Source organism: Blennius ocellaris (genome assembly GCF_963422515.1).
Source record: "Blennius ocellaris genome assembly, chromosome: 4".
Lineage (NCBI taxonomy): Eukaryota > Metazoa > Chordata > Actinopteri > Blenniiformes > Blenniidae > Blennius > Blennius ocellaris.
The window spans coordinates 28,439,406-28,456,632 of record NC_137653.1 but is presented as its reverse complement, the minus strand read 5'-3'; the positions used below and the strand labels follow the sequence as shown (position 1 = coordinate 28,456,632).

The 17,227-nt window shown below is 40.8% G+C and overlaps 1 protein-coding gene across 1 annotated transcript in view; it reads left to right on the top strand.

Annotated features, from left to right (window-relative positions):
• LOC308129099 (receptor-type tyrosine-protein phosphatase gamma-like) overlaps positions 1–17,227 on the top strand; it is a gene marked incomplete at its 5' end in the record, with an annotated part of 494,500 nt that overhangs the window by 343,019 nt on the left and 134,254 nt on the right. Inside the window, one exon of the mRNA XM_080494877.1 lies at positions 5,235–5,330. Within this exon, the coding sequence (XP_080351003.1) occupies positions 5,235–5,330 (96 nt within the window). The remainder of the gene's footprint in view (positions 1–5,234; positions 5,331–17,227) is intronic.

Genomic DNA, 17,227 nt, shown 5'->3' with positions numbered 1-17,227 from the left:
GTTTTGGCAGGGTGAAGGCTCAGGGCAGGACGCGACACAGCGACTGCTTCACAAGTGACGATCTGCGACACACTGCCTCCGCCCGAAGAGGCTTACAGCTGGATTCATACGGGGGGAACAAACGATGAATCTGCAGATGTGCTTCAATGGGACTGTGTTCCTCACATGTCTGGTATAATCTGGTTGCTTGAAATGAACAGTGCAGAACTCAGTCATGTGGTTGTAAGCAACTGGTGACTCTTAGGCCCTGTTCACTCAAACACGCCCCAATTCAGTTTTTATGCTCACAAGTGACTCATATCACCCAATCTGTTTTGTGACAGGGTGAACGTTGCAATTCCAGTTTTTACACACCAGACCCAGGCCTCAATCAGATGAGGTACCAGATCGTTTGTCTGATGTCTTTCAACACAATCGCTGCCTGAAAGATCCAGTTGCATGTAAGAGACACTCACATCATCGGCATGTGACTGGCGTGACAAATAAGTGCCAGAGCCCAAACTGTTGAAGATATGCTCTTTTTTCCTCATTCTTCTTCGTCTTTCACTCATCATTCTGTTGGCTCCTATTGCACAGGCACTTGAAGATTGATCTACACACGCTGATCAACATTGCCTCAATTCAGTTTTTGATTTGTATCGAGGTTGGGATTTGGATTTTACTTTGTGTTTGGGCTGGAAACATTGAGTCAGATGTATCAACCCTGGCGCCGACCTGGCATCCATATTTTCTTCCATAAACAGCGTGCTCCTGATGCCACTCCTTCTTCTGAGCATGCGCTCACTCTGGGGTTAGATAGCATTCACATGCAAAGAAATCAGATCTCAGCAAAGAATCGGACTTGAGCATCAAGACCTGCAGCGTGAACGTTGAATAATAAATGTTCTGAGGAGCGAAGATATCAAATATGATCTTTTCTAAAAACAAAACAGAGTCCAGTGGGAGGCTTCTATGGATTAAATAATGTTCTGATTAATGGGAGAAATGAGGATCGGTGGTTGACCTTGTTATGTAGTGCTTTTGTTTCACAGCTAAAATCTCTTCTTGCTTCCTCCCACAATGTAAAAGTTTATGTTCAATGATGACTGCAGTCTGAGTGTGTGTGGGTGATGTTTCTCTCTCTGTGTTACTGAAGCAGTGACCTGTTCCTCCCGTGACCTTCAACCTGAATGAACACTATGGTGGATAGTCTCCAAGCTCTAACTTCATCTGATTTGTTTCACATCTCTCTGATTACCAGCTCCTTATAGAGGATGTCTCTGCAGCTAAAATCAAACTACATTTAGTGTGTTTGAGTCACTTCTCAGTGTGGATTTGTCAGGCTGGCACAATGTGTGGGCAACAGAGTTAAGGAGGTCCAAGAGGCACAAATATAATGTAAAAATAGTTTGAGATAGACAGCTGGATTCATTTCCATAAGACTCTGTATGGAAGTACACACTGGGGAAAAGGTCCTTATGACACCTGAACGGCTCACAGATAACGAGCATGTGTTTCTAACTTAAACCTCACGTTTGAAATCTTAAATAGTTTTTATGACGAATTACAAAAATTAAACTTATACGACTGATGTTATCGGGTGGGTTGTCGTCAGCTCAACGTCCTGGAGCGTCTCCACAGTAAACTGGCCCAGATTAGTGCTGAAGCCCTCAGTCTGCTGCTGATCTCCACTAAATCACAGATTTATGTTACTGTAACTCTTAGTGGATCCAAAACAATTAGGAAATTAGAAACGGTTAATATTTTGTCTCGTCGTCTCGCGTGTTGTGTGACAGAAAGTCAGAAAGAAAGAGCTCATTAGGACGACAATATAGGACAGAGACCTGCAGGAAAAAAACAATGCTTCAGGTGTTTCTGCTTTCCATCCTTAGATACATTAAACAAAAAAGGGAACGTGACAAACAATGGCAATAAAAGTAGTGCATTTTAGAGCTTATTGTGTTTCTTTAATGCTGGATACACTTGATCTAATTTCACCCAGGGAACAAACCTGATCGAGCATGTCTGAGGGATTTCATTTGTTTTCTTTTGACTTTTGTTTTAATTACTCATGTTAATTAGTCATGTTTTGGATGTCCTCAGTTTGCAAAGACATAAATTAAATTTGTCATAAGTGTTTGTATGAGGTCACATTTTCATGTGTTTCTGCTGATAAAAGTTGTCAATAGCACCAAAAGTACTGTACCCAACGGTTACCACTTTTCATAACTCCTCTGTTGAGGTACCTAGCACGTCCGTACGGTTCCATAAGGAGGAGCTACGATGCAGCCGTCTGCTGATTGGTCAGTGACGAGCAACACTCTGGACAAGCTGCAGTATTTAAATATTGTAGCTCATCTGCTGCAGACTCTCCCGTTGTTGTTCACATACACTGCTTGTGCTCACTGTTTTTTTTTTTTTGTTCACTGAGTTTATTGAAACGTCGGCACAACACTGCCCCCTGGTGTTTCAATGAGATGCAGATAGTCCTCTCCAGAAGACACCAAATGTGTCCGCATTGGTCCTGTGTTTACTGCGTGATAACGTCACACACATGTGGCGTTCACAACCCTGCCTACATTTTAACGCGGTGGAACCGCGGAACAGAGTTAAGACTGGGTGTGCGTTGCCTTACCGGACTGCGCAGTGAAAGCAAGGCGAAAGCTTGAGTCACAGCAGCAGCCACCAGGAAACACCATCAAAACTTCATCTGAGCTTGGTGGACAAACACAAGATGAGCGGAAGGGCGTTAGCTCTCTGATCAGCCAGTTTGTTGGGTTCGATCGGAATTCTTTCGGTTTTTCATCTTTGTAGACTCCGTTGTGACGAGCAGAGTGAGACGCACGTGCTGCCACGTTCTCTGTGTGACTTTGTGGGCTCTCACAGCCAAAAGATATGTGTTTATAGATTTTGCATTTGCCTTTTGAAGAGGCTTCAGTGCCTGGATGCAGCAGACATGAGAGATGGAGAGTACTGACCTGCACACTGTTAGTACGTCAGCGGCTTAGAGCAAATGGCTTCATTTGAAGCACCTTCCTCATGTGGAATAACAAACAAAAAGTAATGTAACTGATACACCATGTAATCAAATAAAGTCCTAGTGTTCATTCTAATATGAGAAAAAAAAAACACTCATTTGTTGTACCAATTTTTACTTTGTTTTTAATTTTTATTTGGGACATTAAAAAGTCACCTCTTCATAATTGATCTGCCATTATTCATATTGGACTGCGATCTGATGAGCTGGCTGAGTTTTTACAGCCGGTTTCATACATAGTGAAACATAGAGCACAATTCATTATGAAACCTTCAAGTTCAGAATTACATTGTTTATGAAGCAAATTGAGCATGTGGGTGATTCTTCTCAGGAAATGACCTGTGAATAACCGCCTGGTTCTGTGTGTGACCCTGCAGTCTGCTACAACCTCTGTGCTGTGCTTCACGTCACCACACAGCGCTGCACGTTGGACGCGTTTCAGCAGCTTGAGCACAATCAGTCCTTTGTCCATTTTGTGTCATCAACATCCCATTTCAGCGTGATGAAGTCCACGCTGCCGTCATTTGGCCAAACGCTGCTGTGGTGGAGGGAATTCTCATTGCTGAGCTGCTACATTCATAGACACAACCCCCCCCACTTTGACTTTAATTAACACCGGTCCAGGAGAATGTGTTGTTCCAGTTGAGCTGCCTCTGCTATAAATTCACCAAACAGACTCTATATCAGGCGGCTTGACAACTGTTTACTCTGCAAATAGATCAAAAAGTGATGCACGGAGCTCTTTATGCCAGGATTAGTGAGCTGGAGAAAAAGCAACACAAGTGATATTGACAGTGTTGATCTTGGCGAGGAAAAAGCCCCAACAATTGCTTTTGGCATGCAGAAGCATGTTCTCCATCGTTACAAATGTACACACACACACACACACACACACACACACATACACATCTGCGGTGCGCCTTAATGCGTCATGCCTCAATATCACCATGACAACAAATAGTGCCTGACTGTTTTGGCCAGTTTTCTGTGTGTGTGTGTGTGTGTGTGTGTGTGTGTGTGTGTGTGTGTGTGTGTGTGTGTGTGTGTGTGTGTGTGTGTGTGTGTGTGTGTGTGTGTGTGTGTGTGTGTGTGTGTGTGTGTGTGTGTGTGTGCTCTCTCTCATTGGTTTTCGCTGAACAACAACCATCATCCCAGTCAATTTCACAGCATTATTGACTTCAGGCTGCAACCTGGTTTGTCTCTTAAACACAAAACGACGCTGCTTGCTTGCCGTGTGTACTGAAGGCTTTCTGAGAATAAACATCTGCATGGAAACAGGATTGAAATATGGAACAATAACAGGGATGATTGTTTGGAATGCCAGTAAACAAACAGCAGCATCTATAAAGGTGGAGGGGAGACATAAACATAAACATCAACTGTATTTAGGATTGTTTATTACAAGATTAATTTCAACCAAAATGAATAACTCAGTCTGACCAGTCAGCCTATCCTTGTGTAGCTGCGTAGACCAATTTCTACATAAAAAAAAAAAAAAAGATCCTTAAATGGGGATCTAACAAATGTATATTTCCAGATTCATTCTGTTAATTATTCAAAATCTTTTTCAGCAAAAATTACTTCACAGGCCTTATGAAGCGATGATTCTCAACCTTTGGTTCTTTTCATTAAGTCCAGATCAGTTTGATTACTTTTACATCAATATGAGTTATTTCTGGGATAAATCATGGTTCTTTATGGTTAAGTCAAGGTTAGTTTTATTTTTGGTTGATTCTTGGTTAATCTTCGGTTAATTCTGGTTAATTGTAGTTTTATTTTGGCGGTACTGCACATTGAGTCATTCCAGACGTTGTGGCACTTGTGCTTCCCTTTTCTCATGACACACAAAAGTCTGTTTGCTCCCTTCAGCAACATGTTTGAAGATACTGACTGAGAGCCTGAATCTAGTGAAACCGAAGACGAAGTCTGTATTTTCATCAAACTTTTGTTTCATGTTCTGACAGCAGTTATTTCCCAGTAATGTGACTTCATGTGTTATAAACAGATAAATAGTGAGATGAATTAACCTTTTGATCCGGAGATATTGAGGAAACGGGATATAAACTGCCCTTTGCATTGCTCATCTTTCTCTGTTGTAGGTATAAAAGCAGCTCATGTTATTGTTTTGAATGTTGTGAATGTCTTCAACGCAGTGTTGGCTTGAACGGTGTGTTTAAGGTTTGATATTGAGTTTGTTCGTGGTGTTTGTGTCTCACAGATGCAGATCTACATGTACAACTCAGACGACTTTGACAGTCTGAGCGCGGCGCTCAGGGAGAAGCGGATCATCGCTGCCATGGCCGTGTTCTTCCAGGTACCAGCTTTTCTTTTTTCAAAATGTTTGATTGTCCGCTTAAAGGACTCAAAATGTGTGAATTATGATTGGTGAAGATGCTCCTGTGATGATCAGCTTGGCGGCGTCGGTTCTGTCCGGCTGCCTGAAATATGGTACATGTATATAAAAGCCTTTGTTTGTGTTTTCTTTTTGTTTGAATATTTTGTTGGTTTAAAAACTGCTTCAAGGGCTCCACTGACAAAAAATAAAGTCATGCAGCTCTTATTTTGACATTCTTCTTTTCTTTTCTTTTCTTTTCTAAGACATCAAATCAGGCAAAAGGTGAACACGTTCCCCCTGCCCACATTCTGGTTATTTTCAGAGTTCATCTGCTATATATATATATATAGCAGATGAACTCTGAAATGATTTCATTTCATGATTTCAGATGAACTATATATATATATATATATATATATATATATATATATATATATATATATGTATATATATATATATAAAACTCAATAGGGCAAAAAACCTCAGCACAAGAGGAGAAAATCACAACACAGCATCAAAAGGCCACAAAAGAAGTGGACTACTTTGATTACGGCAGAGTTGAATGAAACATAAATAAAACGCTGCAGCTCAATGGTTGTGATTAATATGTTGTGTGTTTTCAGAAATCACTTTATGTTGGTCACTGTGTGGAAAATGCCATAATGCTATGTATGTGATCAGAGGCCCGAAGCCTGGACTACGAACCGCGTTAACATGAAAGGGGCGGAGTTTGCAGTGACCAATCACACATATGGAGAAACTCTGCACCGCAGTTTACAGATTACTGAAGGAGCAGTTACTCTCTGAGAATATGACCAATTAAAACACATCTACCAGGATAAAAGCGACACTGCTGAGGCGTCTGAAGCCAGAACATTCCTGTTAGTGCTTCATACCATTATACCATAGTAATTCATTGGACAATGTAAACAGATGGCTTATATTTTACATTTCATCACAAACATGTTGTATTTGGTGTTATATAAGTAAAGTTGAATTGAATTGAAACAGTGCACCAGTCAAATGATTAATATTGGGCAGGTCATTTTCTCAGAGATCTGATTGGTCAGAGGCAGAGCTGTTTCACTCACTGGGCTCTTATCGAGATGCTCACCTGGTCCGGAGCAGGTTTGAAATTCAGAGAAAGTTACCAGGGTGATTTATCCCGGTAAGAAGTGATCGAGCGCCGTAGTACAGAAAACCTCCTTGAAGTTACAGCAAGGAGAGGAAATCCAGTTTCATAGCACCGCAGGCCTCCTGCTGTCCCTCGTTTGGTTACGCTTTGGTTCTGTCACAAAATATTTCAGCCTGGAGACAAAACCTCTTCTCCGACCATTATTGTTGTGTTGGGTTTTTTTTGTTGTTTGTTGGGTTTTTTTGTTGTTTGTTGGGGTTTTTTTTGCTGTTATGTTGTGCCCTTGGCCTTTTTGGGCCACCATAGTGCAATACCTCCAGTGGCAGAGGAAGTGAAGCAGCCACGCTGCATGAGGCTCCCTCTGCCATGTTTTCTGAAAAGGGCCATCCTGGTATCGAATTCCACCAATGAAGCAAATCAATACTGAAAGGCTACTGAGCTAGTTTTTTTGGAATTGAGGAGTTAATATGTGTATTCTCAGAAAACAATTTTACTTGTGGAACTTGTCCAGCAGTTCAAGTTTGACTTTGGTTCTGCTCAGCATGCAGCCAGCAGAAGAAGGTGCCCGTGGCTGTGTGACATAGTGTTGTGCCACTCATCACTCCCTTCACTTCAAATTTCCACTGGTGGTTTTTTTCGGGATGCTTAAAAGGCTTGCTAGCGAGAGCGGGAGTGTTTGCGGTTTTGTGTGTGTGGGTACGAGCTGTAAATCTGGAGATCAGAGATCAGGATGAAAGACCAGCCACCAATAAAGTCTTGGCCGGTTGAGTGCAGCTTCGGGAGGACTGGGATCATTGTCTGCTCCGTCTCCGTCAATTGGCTGGAATAAAAAGTTCATTTGAGGCCATCGATTATCTAAGTGGGCTTTTACTTGGACCATTAACCCCCCGGTTAATATTTCCTCCTCTGGCTGCGGCCTCACTCCGTCCCCGTGGAGATGAAGTGAGACTCTGCAGACGAACACTGGCAAGCTTCTGCATCAACTTCTCCTCAACCGGAGCTGTGAACTGAAGTTTCCTCATTATTGTTGTTCCACCTCACGGCTCTGTGGCCTTTATGATTCCTTTTCACCACTTTCCAACAAGTCAAATTCATTGGAGCCGCAAAACATGCAAACTATCTGAAATTAAGGGAAAACATCAGAAAGGAAAAAAAATGCTCAACATGCAGAAACTGAGGTTGTATTCATGAAGTTTCTTAGGTACAATTTTAGATATGTATTTAATGTTTAGCTTTTGTAGCCACTTTTAGAGGTTTTACATCCTGTTTTAGCCATTTTATGCATCTTGCCTATTTTAGCTGATTTAGCTATGGAGCTACTTATCACCACTTTGTTTCCTAATGTTAACGGCAGTTTTAACAAATCTTTTCTTTTTCCTGTCTTGTCTTTCTTTTGTTTTGCTGACTTTCATATTTGTCTTTCTTCTTTTTTCGTTTTCTGTTATGTCCCTTTTCTCTTTTTACAATATTTTCCTCTCCCCCTTTCTCTTTATCTTTAAAAAGCTTCGCGAGCAATTTTAATTGCTTCATTCTGCCAATGTTTTCAATGTTTTTGTCCCTTTTTTTTTTTTTTTTTTTTAGCAATTCCAACTCTTCTTGCTCTTTTAGCGGTTTTACTTAATTTAGCACTTTTTAGTGTGGACAGTTTTTACGATCAGTGCAGTATGCAAATAAAATAATTATTGTGCCGCTCCAGAAGAGCTGCGGGTTGAATCATCTCTGTTCCACCTCATCAGTGGAGACTGCAAAGAAAGGACAGAAATGGATGGATGGTTGCCACATGTTGGTATTTTATTATTATCATTCTTTGAACAACTCATTGGTCATTTTCACACTCAGTAATGAATCCTCTCAACTATCAGTCTTTGATGAAGCGTCGTTTTACCCAAAGTCCTCTTTGTCTCACTGAGGCAGAAAACTGAAACATTTCCGATGTTCATTTTTATTCTGAATTCACAATGATCTGGACACAATAATAAAAAAAAAAAAATAATAATAATGTTGGAGGCATTATTAAAATGAGCTCAGAAAAAACCCAACAAATAGTTAATGAAAATCTTTCTGAGGGAATAACAAAACGAAAAGCAGTGTGTGTGTGTGTGTGTGTGTGTGTGTGTGTGTGTGCGTGTGTGCATGTGTGTGTGTGTGTGTGTGTGTGTGTGTGTGTGTGTGTGTGTGTGTGTGTGTGTGTGTGTGTGTGTGTGTGTGTGTGTGTGTGTGTGTGTGTGTGTGTGTGTGTTATGCTGAATAGTAATTTTTTGCGTATTTTCTTATGGAATCATCATCCGGGAGTCAAAACAAGCATTACATTGGCAGTGAACAATATGATTGAACCTTTATCAAGAAACATCTTAAATAATGTAAACTGAATCTGAGTTGAAAGAGGTGGGTTGGACTGATTTTTACTGTAGTTCAGATCAGTGAAACTATTTTAGTTTTAGTGCAAAATTAAAGCACTTAATGAACTTTAAACAAAACCTGTCCACGACAGCATTCTGCACATCCTGTCTGTCGGTCTGCATCGGGCTGCAGGACTCCTACTGTTCTCAGCAGCCTTTCATCGTGACGTGCCGGCGTTATTAACGTGGAGCTTCTCATCACTGCCCGGCTTCCTGCAGCCGTTCAGGTCCCGTCTCTCCCTCTGCGCTTCGTCTTCTCTGCTAGTTTCAGAAACAGTGCAGCCTCTGGTGAAGGACTCGTGGTGAGCAGATTACACGGTCATCGTCTCCTTGGCAGTTGGCAGGACGACAGCTGGAAGCTCCTCCATGGTCCCTCACCGTGTTGAATAGTGCAGCAGAATGAACATGGTGGCTCATCAGTGAGGGTCAGCTGCTTGTCCAGGAAGATTCCTGCTCTGTTGGCGCTGCGTTTCAGCGGATAGAAGTGAGCTGGCTGCAGCCTGAGGGGCTGTAATCTCACCAGACCCTCGTCTTCAACATGGATCATCCATACTCCCTCTTCTCTTCTGTCCCGCGGGGGCAGAAATCCACTTGATTTGATCCAAAATAAATAAATGAATTCATAATTTTTTTAGCTCATTGTCAGGATGAATCATCACAATAATGTAATAAAATCTCATTTACAATTTTTAGGATCTGAGCCTCTTGAAACTTGACAATTGAAACCGCTTAGACTTTATTTTTTCTCCCACACATTCCAACACATTTTTTTGAGGGTCTGAACATATTTGAAAAGTTGTAACAATTTGCACATACATAAGACTATATATAATTAGGTTGAAATACACATTTGAGTGACAAAATGGCTCAATAGCGCCACCGACAAAATGTAGAAACCAAGCCCTCACATCACATTTGACCTAAAGCTATGAAGATAGAGTTACATATAAAGATACATAAGTAACACAAGAAGACTCACAAAAAAGCATATTATATACATACTTAAAACGCAACAAGGAGTTTGACCAATTTTGGCCAAGATTTAGAAACATTCTCAAGCAAACTCATCCTCGGGGTTAATTCCAAATTACCTCAAATTTAGCCTGTTGATGGAAAAGGAATTGGTGAGCAAAAGTTATTAAAATCCTGTCCAAAGTCTGAGGGCGTGGCCCTGGTGACCATCGCACGGGGAACCACCTGCTGGAAACACGAAGTGGAGTCTACTTAACCTGTCCACGCTCCGACTGACTCCAAATTTTAAAAGTTTCACTAGATGACAAACTTCTGTCGACGGACATTCTCAGTGGAAGTCAAGGATCCGTTGAGGCTGCTTGCAGCCTAAATTTCAATTTCCCATTTAAGAGAAGGATTAACATGATCTTTATTTTTGACTTACGGCTGCATCACCTCTGACCTTCGACCTGATTGTCCTGAAGACAGACTGGAGGCTAAAGAGAGTCACATCACCAAACTGTTTTAGGTGTTTTACTGTCTCAAGCTTGCTGAGAAATTGTGTGGAGGTTGTCGATGTAAACATCTTGACTGCTGTTTCTGGTCATTTCGGGTCATTTTTAAACATTGAAAACTAAAATTAATTACATGGGGTGCCTTTGATGTCTGAGCCGAGTTGGACAGTGTACAGGAAAAAATCCAAGGCTTCATCTAATTGCAATAATTGTCTGTATCACCGATAATAAAAAAAATATAGAGAAAGAAAGAAAGAACAAGCTATTGACTGAATGGATTTGCTGTCATAGGGAGAGAAAGCAGATGAGTGGGCAGATAAAGAAATTGCTGACCTTAGAGGAGCCTGATTGAAAGGCTCAAAATGCTTCCTTTTTTTTGGCGAAAGCAGCCAAAGCTGCTACCTTTACTGGCAGGCATATTCAGTCATCCTCTGACGTGGCGTTCATCTCGTATCTGCACTCTCCCTTCACTGCGCTCCTGATTTATGATATAGCGCACATTTCCTCTGAACCCCGCGATATTATGCAGCTGCAACCTCAGAGATTGATTTGAACCCCTGCCCTCAATAACTTGGCTCTCGCACATACTGTAGCTCTCAACAGGTTGTGCTTGTGTGTTTATTTCTGTCAGAACGAGGCGCGTGTGCACACACGTGTGTGTGTGTGCCTAAAGTTCTTTTTTTTTTTTTCTATTTATTTTTTATCTATCTGTGTGCCCTTTGCTGCCTCGATCACAGGGTTCAGTTTGTCATTGGTAACCTGAAAAAGACAAATCAAAGCATTTCGCATTCGGCAGTTTGTGTGTGTGTGTGTGTGTGTGTGTGTGTGTGTGTGTGTGTGTGTGTGTGTGTGTGTGTGTGTGTGTGTGTGTGTGTGTGTGTGTGTGTGTGTGTGTGCGCGTGCGTGTGTGTGTGTGTATTGATGGCAATGAGTCAGACGTTCTCCACAGTAGTTTGGAGTATCAAAGCAGAGCTTCTGTTTAAAATGCCCAAATTCAGGAAATGTTCTTTCAATATTCCAAATATAGCTTAAATACACAACCACTATGCACTTTACTTCAAGTTGCAAAAAAGTACATTTACACAAGGTTTTCTTGCTGTCTACAAAAGCTGAAATATTGCCGTTCATCCATGATGAATGGGTGCGCACCAGTTTATTCCATGTTTATTACTTCAGGACATTCAGTTAATCGATTTATGATAAAATAAATATCAGTTTAATATTGATTCCTTTCTTTAATTTCTTGTTGGAAATTGCAGAAAACAAGGCAAGCTGGAGAAATAGATTACTAGTTTAAATATGAATCTTAAAATAATGTAAAATGTGTTTTCAAGATTGTGTCAAAATGATATGTATTCAAATGATACCAAAGATAAATGAATAAAGTACATGCCAAACGGCCATTTTGAAAGAATTGCTGGATTTCTGTGTGACATCACCAAATCCAGGAAGTAACTGTGGTTTACAACTACTGTCGTCTGTAAGTAACACAGTTAATGAAAGGTGGCAAAACTTTTTTCCCTTTATTCTGTATCATACGCATTAATTTCCAAATGTAATTGATTACATGGTTATGCTATATATCAACTTTGTATGAGTTTTATGAAAAAGATGCTGAAGCAATGGGGAGTGCTGTTTGAAACGTAAGACTGCCACTTTGTAATACTACTGTCTTCTTAAGGCTAATATCTTCGTAATGCTAACATATTTATCATTTTGTTCATTGCAGACACAAAGAGCAGTAGTAATGAAGTGGAGGATCTGCTGCCATAATGTTTATTGTCTTTTAATACACACTGTCAGTACTGATGGCCAAATGTGTTTGCTAATGTTTACATGCATTTAAAAAGAAAGAATTGAATGATCTGGATATAATATAGCTCGTTTAACTGCTGCAGAGGGATATTTTCAATATGGATGGATGGATGGATGGAAAGAGAGATAGAGGGATATAACCACATGTGAATGGAAAACTTGGTAATGTATTTTAAAGTTAATGCTGAAAGTATTTTCCTACTTGTCTCCAACAAAATGCCAAAAACACAATGACACTGTGTCAACGTCTTGCCTCAATGAATCCATCAAAGTGATTGACTGGCATGTTTGTGATTTTCTGTGCGACTTCATGAATGAATATTTCTTTTGCTTTTCAGCCATTGATTGGCAGACTTTTGAAGTCTCCGTATGTGTCGCTGCTTGAGGTGGTTGGACATTGTCGGATGTGGAACATCATCCCACGTGGGAAATGTGAGGAAATCCTGGTCATGCTATAGCTGGTCTGTTTTCACAGTGAACACATAGTTAAAACGATGAGTTAATGAAGATAAAATGAACCTTTTTGGAGGTGTGGATAAATTATTGTTGCACAGAATTGTGAATTTCGAACGAATCGTTATTAGTTATGTTGTTTTCCACACTCATCTTCAATATCTCTCCATTCAGCATCAGTTTTGACAATAAACCCAATTGTTAATACATGATATTGTCCAATTCATGCCACTTATGTACTCTCTAGGAACGTTTATTTTTGCATCCATTTTGGACACTTTCTTACTGTTTGGTTTTTGTGTTTTTTTTGTTTTTTTTGTTATCTCAGATGCTTCTTACCTTCTAACCCTGTCATAACATGAGAACGAGAAATGTCCCGTAGTCCTTCGCTGTTCACCCAGTTCAGACTGTGTGGTCCGGCCTGAAAACATTGGAAAAGGAATCCATGACACACTGAGAAGTGGATGCTGAGGTTTTGATTTCACAAACTGACCCTAATGAGAAAACTTTAAAGGGGTCATATTATCCAACTTTTGTTGGTCCAAAAACATTGTATTCAAAGTTCATTGCACCAAATTCAGCTTTTCCTTGATTTTCCTCCATTTCAATATTGGATCATAGGAGCTACATTCAGAATCTGCTGTGTCTGTGTGAGCTGGACTGGCTCCGCCCACACATGCTCATCTTGGGAAGAGGAGGAAGTACTTCCCCTCGTGGTGCCATGTGCCAAAGCAGAGCTGCCTGATTGTGGAAGGTGTCAAAGGGAGGGCCTAGCTGGATTGTGGTTGTGAATTTTGCACAATATGACCCTATTAAGATTTCCACAGATGAGTTTTTAAGTAGTATTATAAAACTGCTCCTATACGATCGAAGACATGAGCTGGCTGTCTGCGATGACGGGTGAAAATACAGTTTCAATAAGGATGGCATGTCTACAGTGTACGATTCCTCCATGGACAGCACCTCCTCGTATTACAAGTAGACTGTGAATCGAAGTCTTTGGACCTGGGGCGTTTTTAGAATTGGACGAGGTCTGAGGCTACACAAAGACCATCTGGGATCCCTGCTGTTCTGCCAGGACCAATACCACCTAAATTTCATTAAAGTGGCCTGCCTGCAGTCTGGACCTGTCACCCCTGAAAACATTTGAAACAGAAGTATGCGACACAGGAGAAATTGAACTGCTGAGCAGCTGAAAGCATACATCAGGAGAGGATGCCAAAGTTCTGTTAAGTTCACGAACATCTTTATCCGTACTTTCTACAATGTATTATATTGGAATGATAGTTCTGACGCCTGTTTGTGTAACCTTGTGTGCTACGGTCTCTTCAAGATGTGAACTTGACTGACATAGTTTATGATCAAAAGTTGCCAAGGCAACAACTTCATTCAACAAACCAAGCAAATGCAAAAGCAAAACTGGTGTCACCGGCCTGAAGATTACTAGAGTATTAGTAATAGTAGAGTACTCGGGTTCTATGACCGTCCAAAGCAATTCTGATCAATTGACAATCCAAAACCAGAGTGTCCTCGACAGTGTATAACCTATAATTTCCAGCAGTGTGTTGTGAGTCCAGTTCAATATTTCTCTCAGAAAGGGCCTCCGAGTCTGAGCCAAGTTCCCGTGTCTCGCTTGCTCCCCGCTGTTTCCACCAGCCGAACGGAGGCGTTCCTCATCCGACGCTGTCGGACTGCATCCAGAACAATGTCAGACAGCTGCTGACCCTGTTTCTTTCTGCAGCTTAACAAAGATCTCAAGTGGACGTCTCTTGTTTATTCCATCACCAGTCGCCTTGCCTTCAACCTATAGCCAGCAATACCAGTTAGTGGGCTGCAGTTTCAAGCATCACGCTGTATTCAACATGAGGTTGGTCTTCAGTGCCATTTGTACCATGATCTGAATGAACCAATCACATCAGATTGAGTGTAACTTGGCAGCCTCAGACTTACATTGATAACATTGATATACATTTTATGGGCCTTTTATTTACTCTTTTCTTTACAGAGCTGATTGTGTGTCTGCAGCAGAACAGCTCTCCAGCTGGGATACGAATGACTTGTAACATATACTATCAGTATTTTATTTTAGCTCAAATTAGTAGAATTCCTTAATGTTTCCTCATGATCCACTAGTAAAGCCTGAAAACAAGCTGGAGCCAAAACGATGACAGTAAACCATCACACATTTCAAACAGCCCTTTTACAAACAGCCCTTCAATTCTTCATGAACAAAGTGATTGAGTATGTCCTTTTTTGTTTTACAGTAATATGTGTGACTGACTAAGTGAACGTGTTACATATCCAATTCTGAAAAAGAAAGAAATGTGAGTCTTTTTGCGTGTGAGTAGACTTTTCACGATACACTCTCATGTTCCCTACGTCCAGCACGAAGCTGCGCTTACTGCTTCTATTCTATTGATACTATTTGACTCTAATTTGACACGTTGCTCTCAGGAAGTCCACAGTTTTCTGTTACATTGTCAAATGTTTGCTTTTTTGGAGAAGATTCTGGTATTTCTTGCTGGTGTCTGCTGATGTTGTGGTTTATGTGTGTGCATGAACAGAAAACTAGCCTCAAAACACAGTTTATGCTGGACTGATGTCCAAGCATAAATTGATTTAAACAAGTCACAGACAAAAAGCACAATCTATCTCTACGACATATTTGAACATTCATCGGATTGAGGAAACAGCTCCAGGCTTACATGGCCAGACGCACTCACAATGAATGTAATCTAATGGATTCTAATCAAAAGCAGATGTCTCGGACAGACACAGGATAAATGATAGTTATAGTTCTGAATTAAGATTTCACATTCAGTTCTGAAATAATTATCTTATAAAACAGATCATTAAAGAAAGTAATTGAGGTAATTGAGGGTGGCACTGTGGAGTCTGAATAGGTTTCTCCGTTCGAACCTTTGAGCTATTGACGATTGTGTGGATGGTTTGCATGCTCTCGTTCTTCACTCTGACCTCAGGTTTTTGGTTAATCTTGACTAAATAGCCTGCAGACGACGATGTGTGTGTCTCTCTGTATTGACGCGTTGCGTATCTCGAACTCCAGGTCTCTCTACAAGATCAGCATATGCATGTTGTCAATAAAATATATCTTTTCATTCCATGTACTTATGCTATTAAAACAATCTGCAGTGAGGTCTTTGCTTTTCTCAAATTGCAAGAAAACATCATTGCTTTATTGCAGCTGTCAAAAGTATCCAGTCATTTTGGCTGTCTGGTGGTGAATAATTGTTTAATAACAGGCACTTTCTTTTGGAAGTTACTAAATTGCATTATTATGACCCGTTTCAGTCAGTTTCCTGCTCTGTTTCTTCGGAAGAGGTAAAAACTTGCCTGATTTAATCACGGACCAAACGTCACATGTGTATTTGATTCCAATATTTAAACAAAGTTCAAGAGCAAAATCATTTTGCCTTTCATAAATAAAGATGACTAGCATGTGGGTATTCTCAGCCAGTTTAAGTCATCGAATGCATTAATTCCTGGCCAACCTTGAGGCTCCTTTGAATCTGGTCCCATAGTTTAGATGCGTGGGGGGGGGGGGTTATTCTTCACTTTAAAGGGAGAGAAGTCAAAGTTGATGTGCTCAGCGGGGGCAAGAACAGCATAATGACAGATCCGGTTTGAAGACACAGGAGATCTCGTACCAGTCCATTCTGCTCGGAATCCAATGCCCCTAAAGACAGTAATTAGGCAGTATCTGCCGACACTGCTGAACCACCGCTGAGCCGTTTCCAGTTCAGCTCGGTGCGCTCCACTTGAGGAGGAATTAGCCTCAGCAGTTATGCAGCGAAAAAGAATTCATCACCTATAATTTGCTGAGGGCCACGTTTGAGCAATTTGCCAGGAATTTCAGAGGGTATCTCAACACGCTAATACTCTCATTACTGATGTTTAAATCTGGGAAGTTTTTGTTCTCCGCCGCTGATGAAAGGCAGAACTCCTTTGTGCTTTGTCTCGGTCGTCCCGTCTCTGCGTGACCGCTGCCCTACTTATTATACACCATCGCTCAGGCTGAGTAATCTCCTGCCGCCGTCATGGGACTCCTCCCCCCAACCACAACGTCCACGATGACTCTGATGGATCATCACTTCACTGCAGGAAAAAAGAAAACTTTGAATTTTGCCCAAAAGCTTTAGAATGATTGAAGTTGGAGAAAAGTTTTTTTTTTTTTTTTTTTCTGTAAGGTTTGTGATGATCACATCCGACTCGCTTGAAAAGTTGAGAACACAACTAATTGGGATTTGCAATTCACATTTGGAGTCTTTTTGTTGTTGTTTTTGTTCTGTTGAAAGCTTTCATATTCTTCCCTCAATGCTAAACGAGCTGTTTTATCCTCTGAAAGCTTCAAAGTTTGCTTTCCTGCTTGTAATTTGACAGCAGTCAAGCAGTCATCCTGCTTGCAGACATAAACTGGGACTGATGTGCTGGTGTCATCTCAGTTTCTTCAACACATTGACACATCGGTTTTGTTTTAAGTTAACAACTACAATTGTAAGGCTAGCAATAATGAGTCCATGTTTGAGTCTATTCCATTACAGAAAATTGTGGTAAAATTTGAATAGATTTATTACAGAAGCCAGCAAA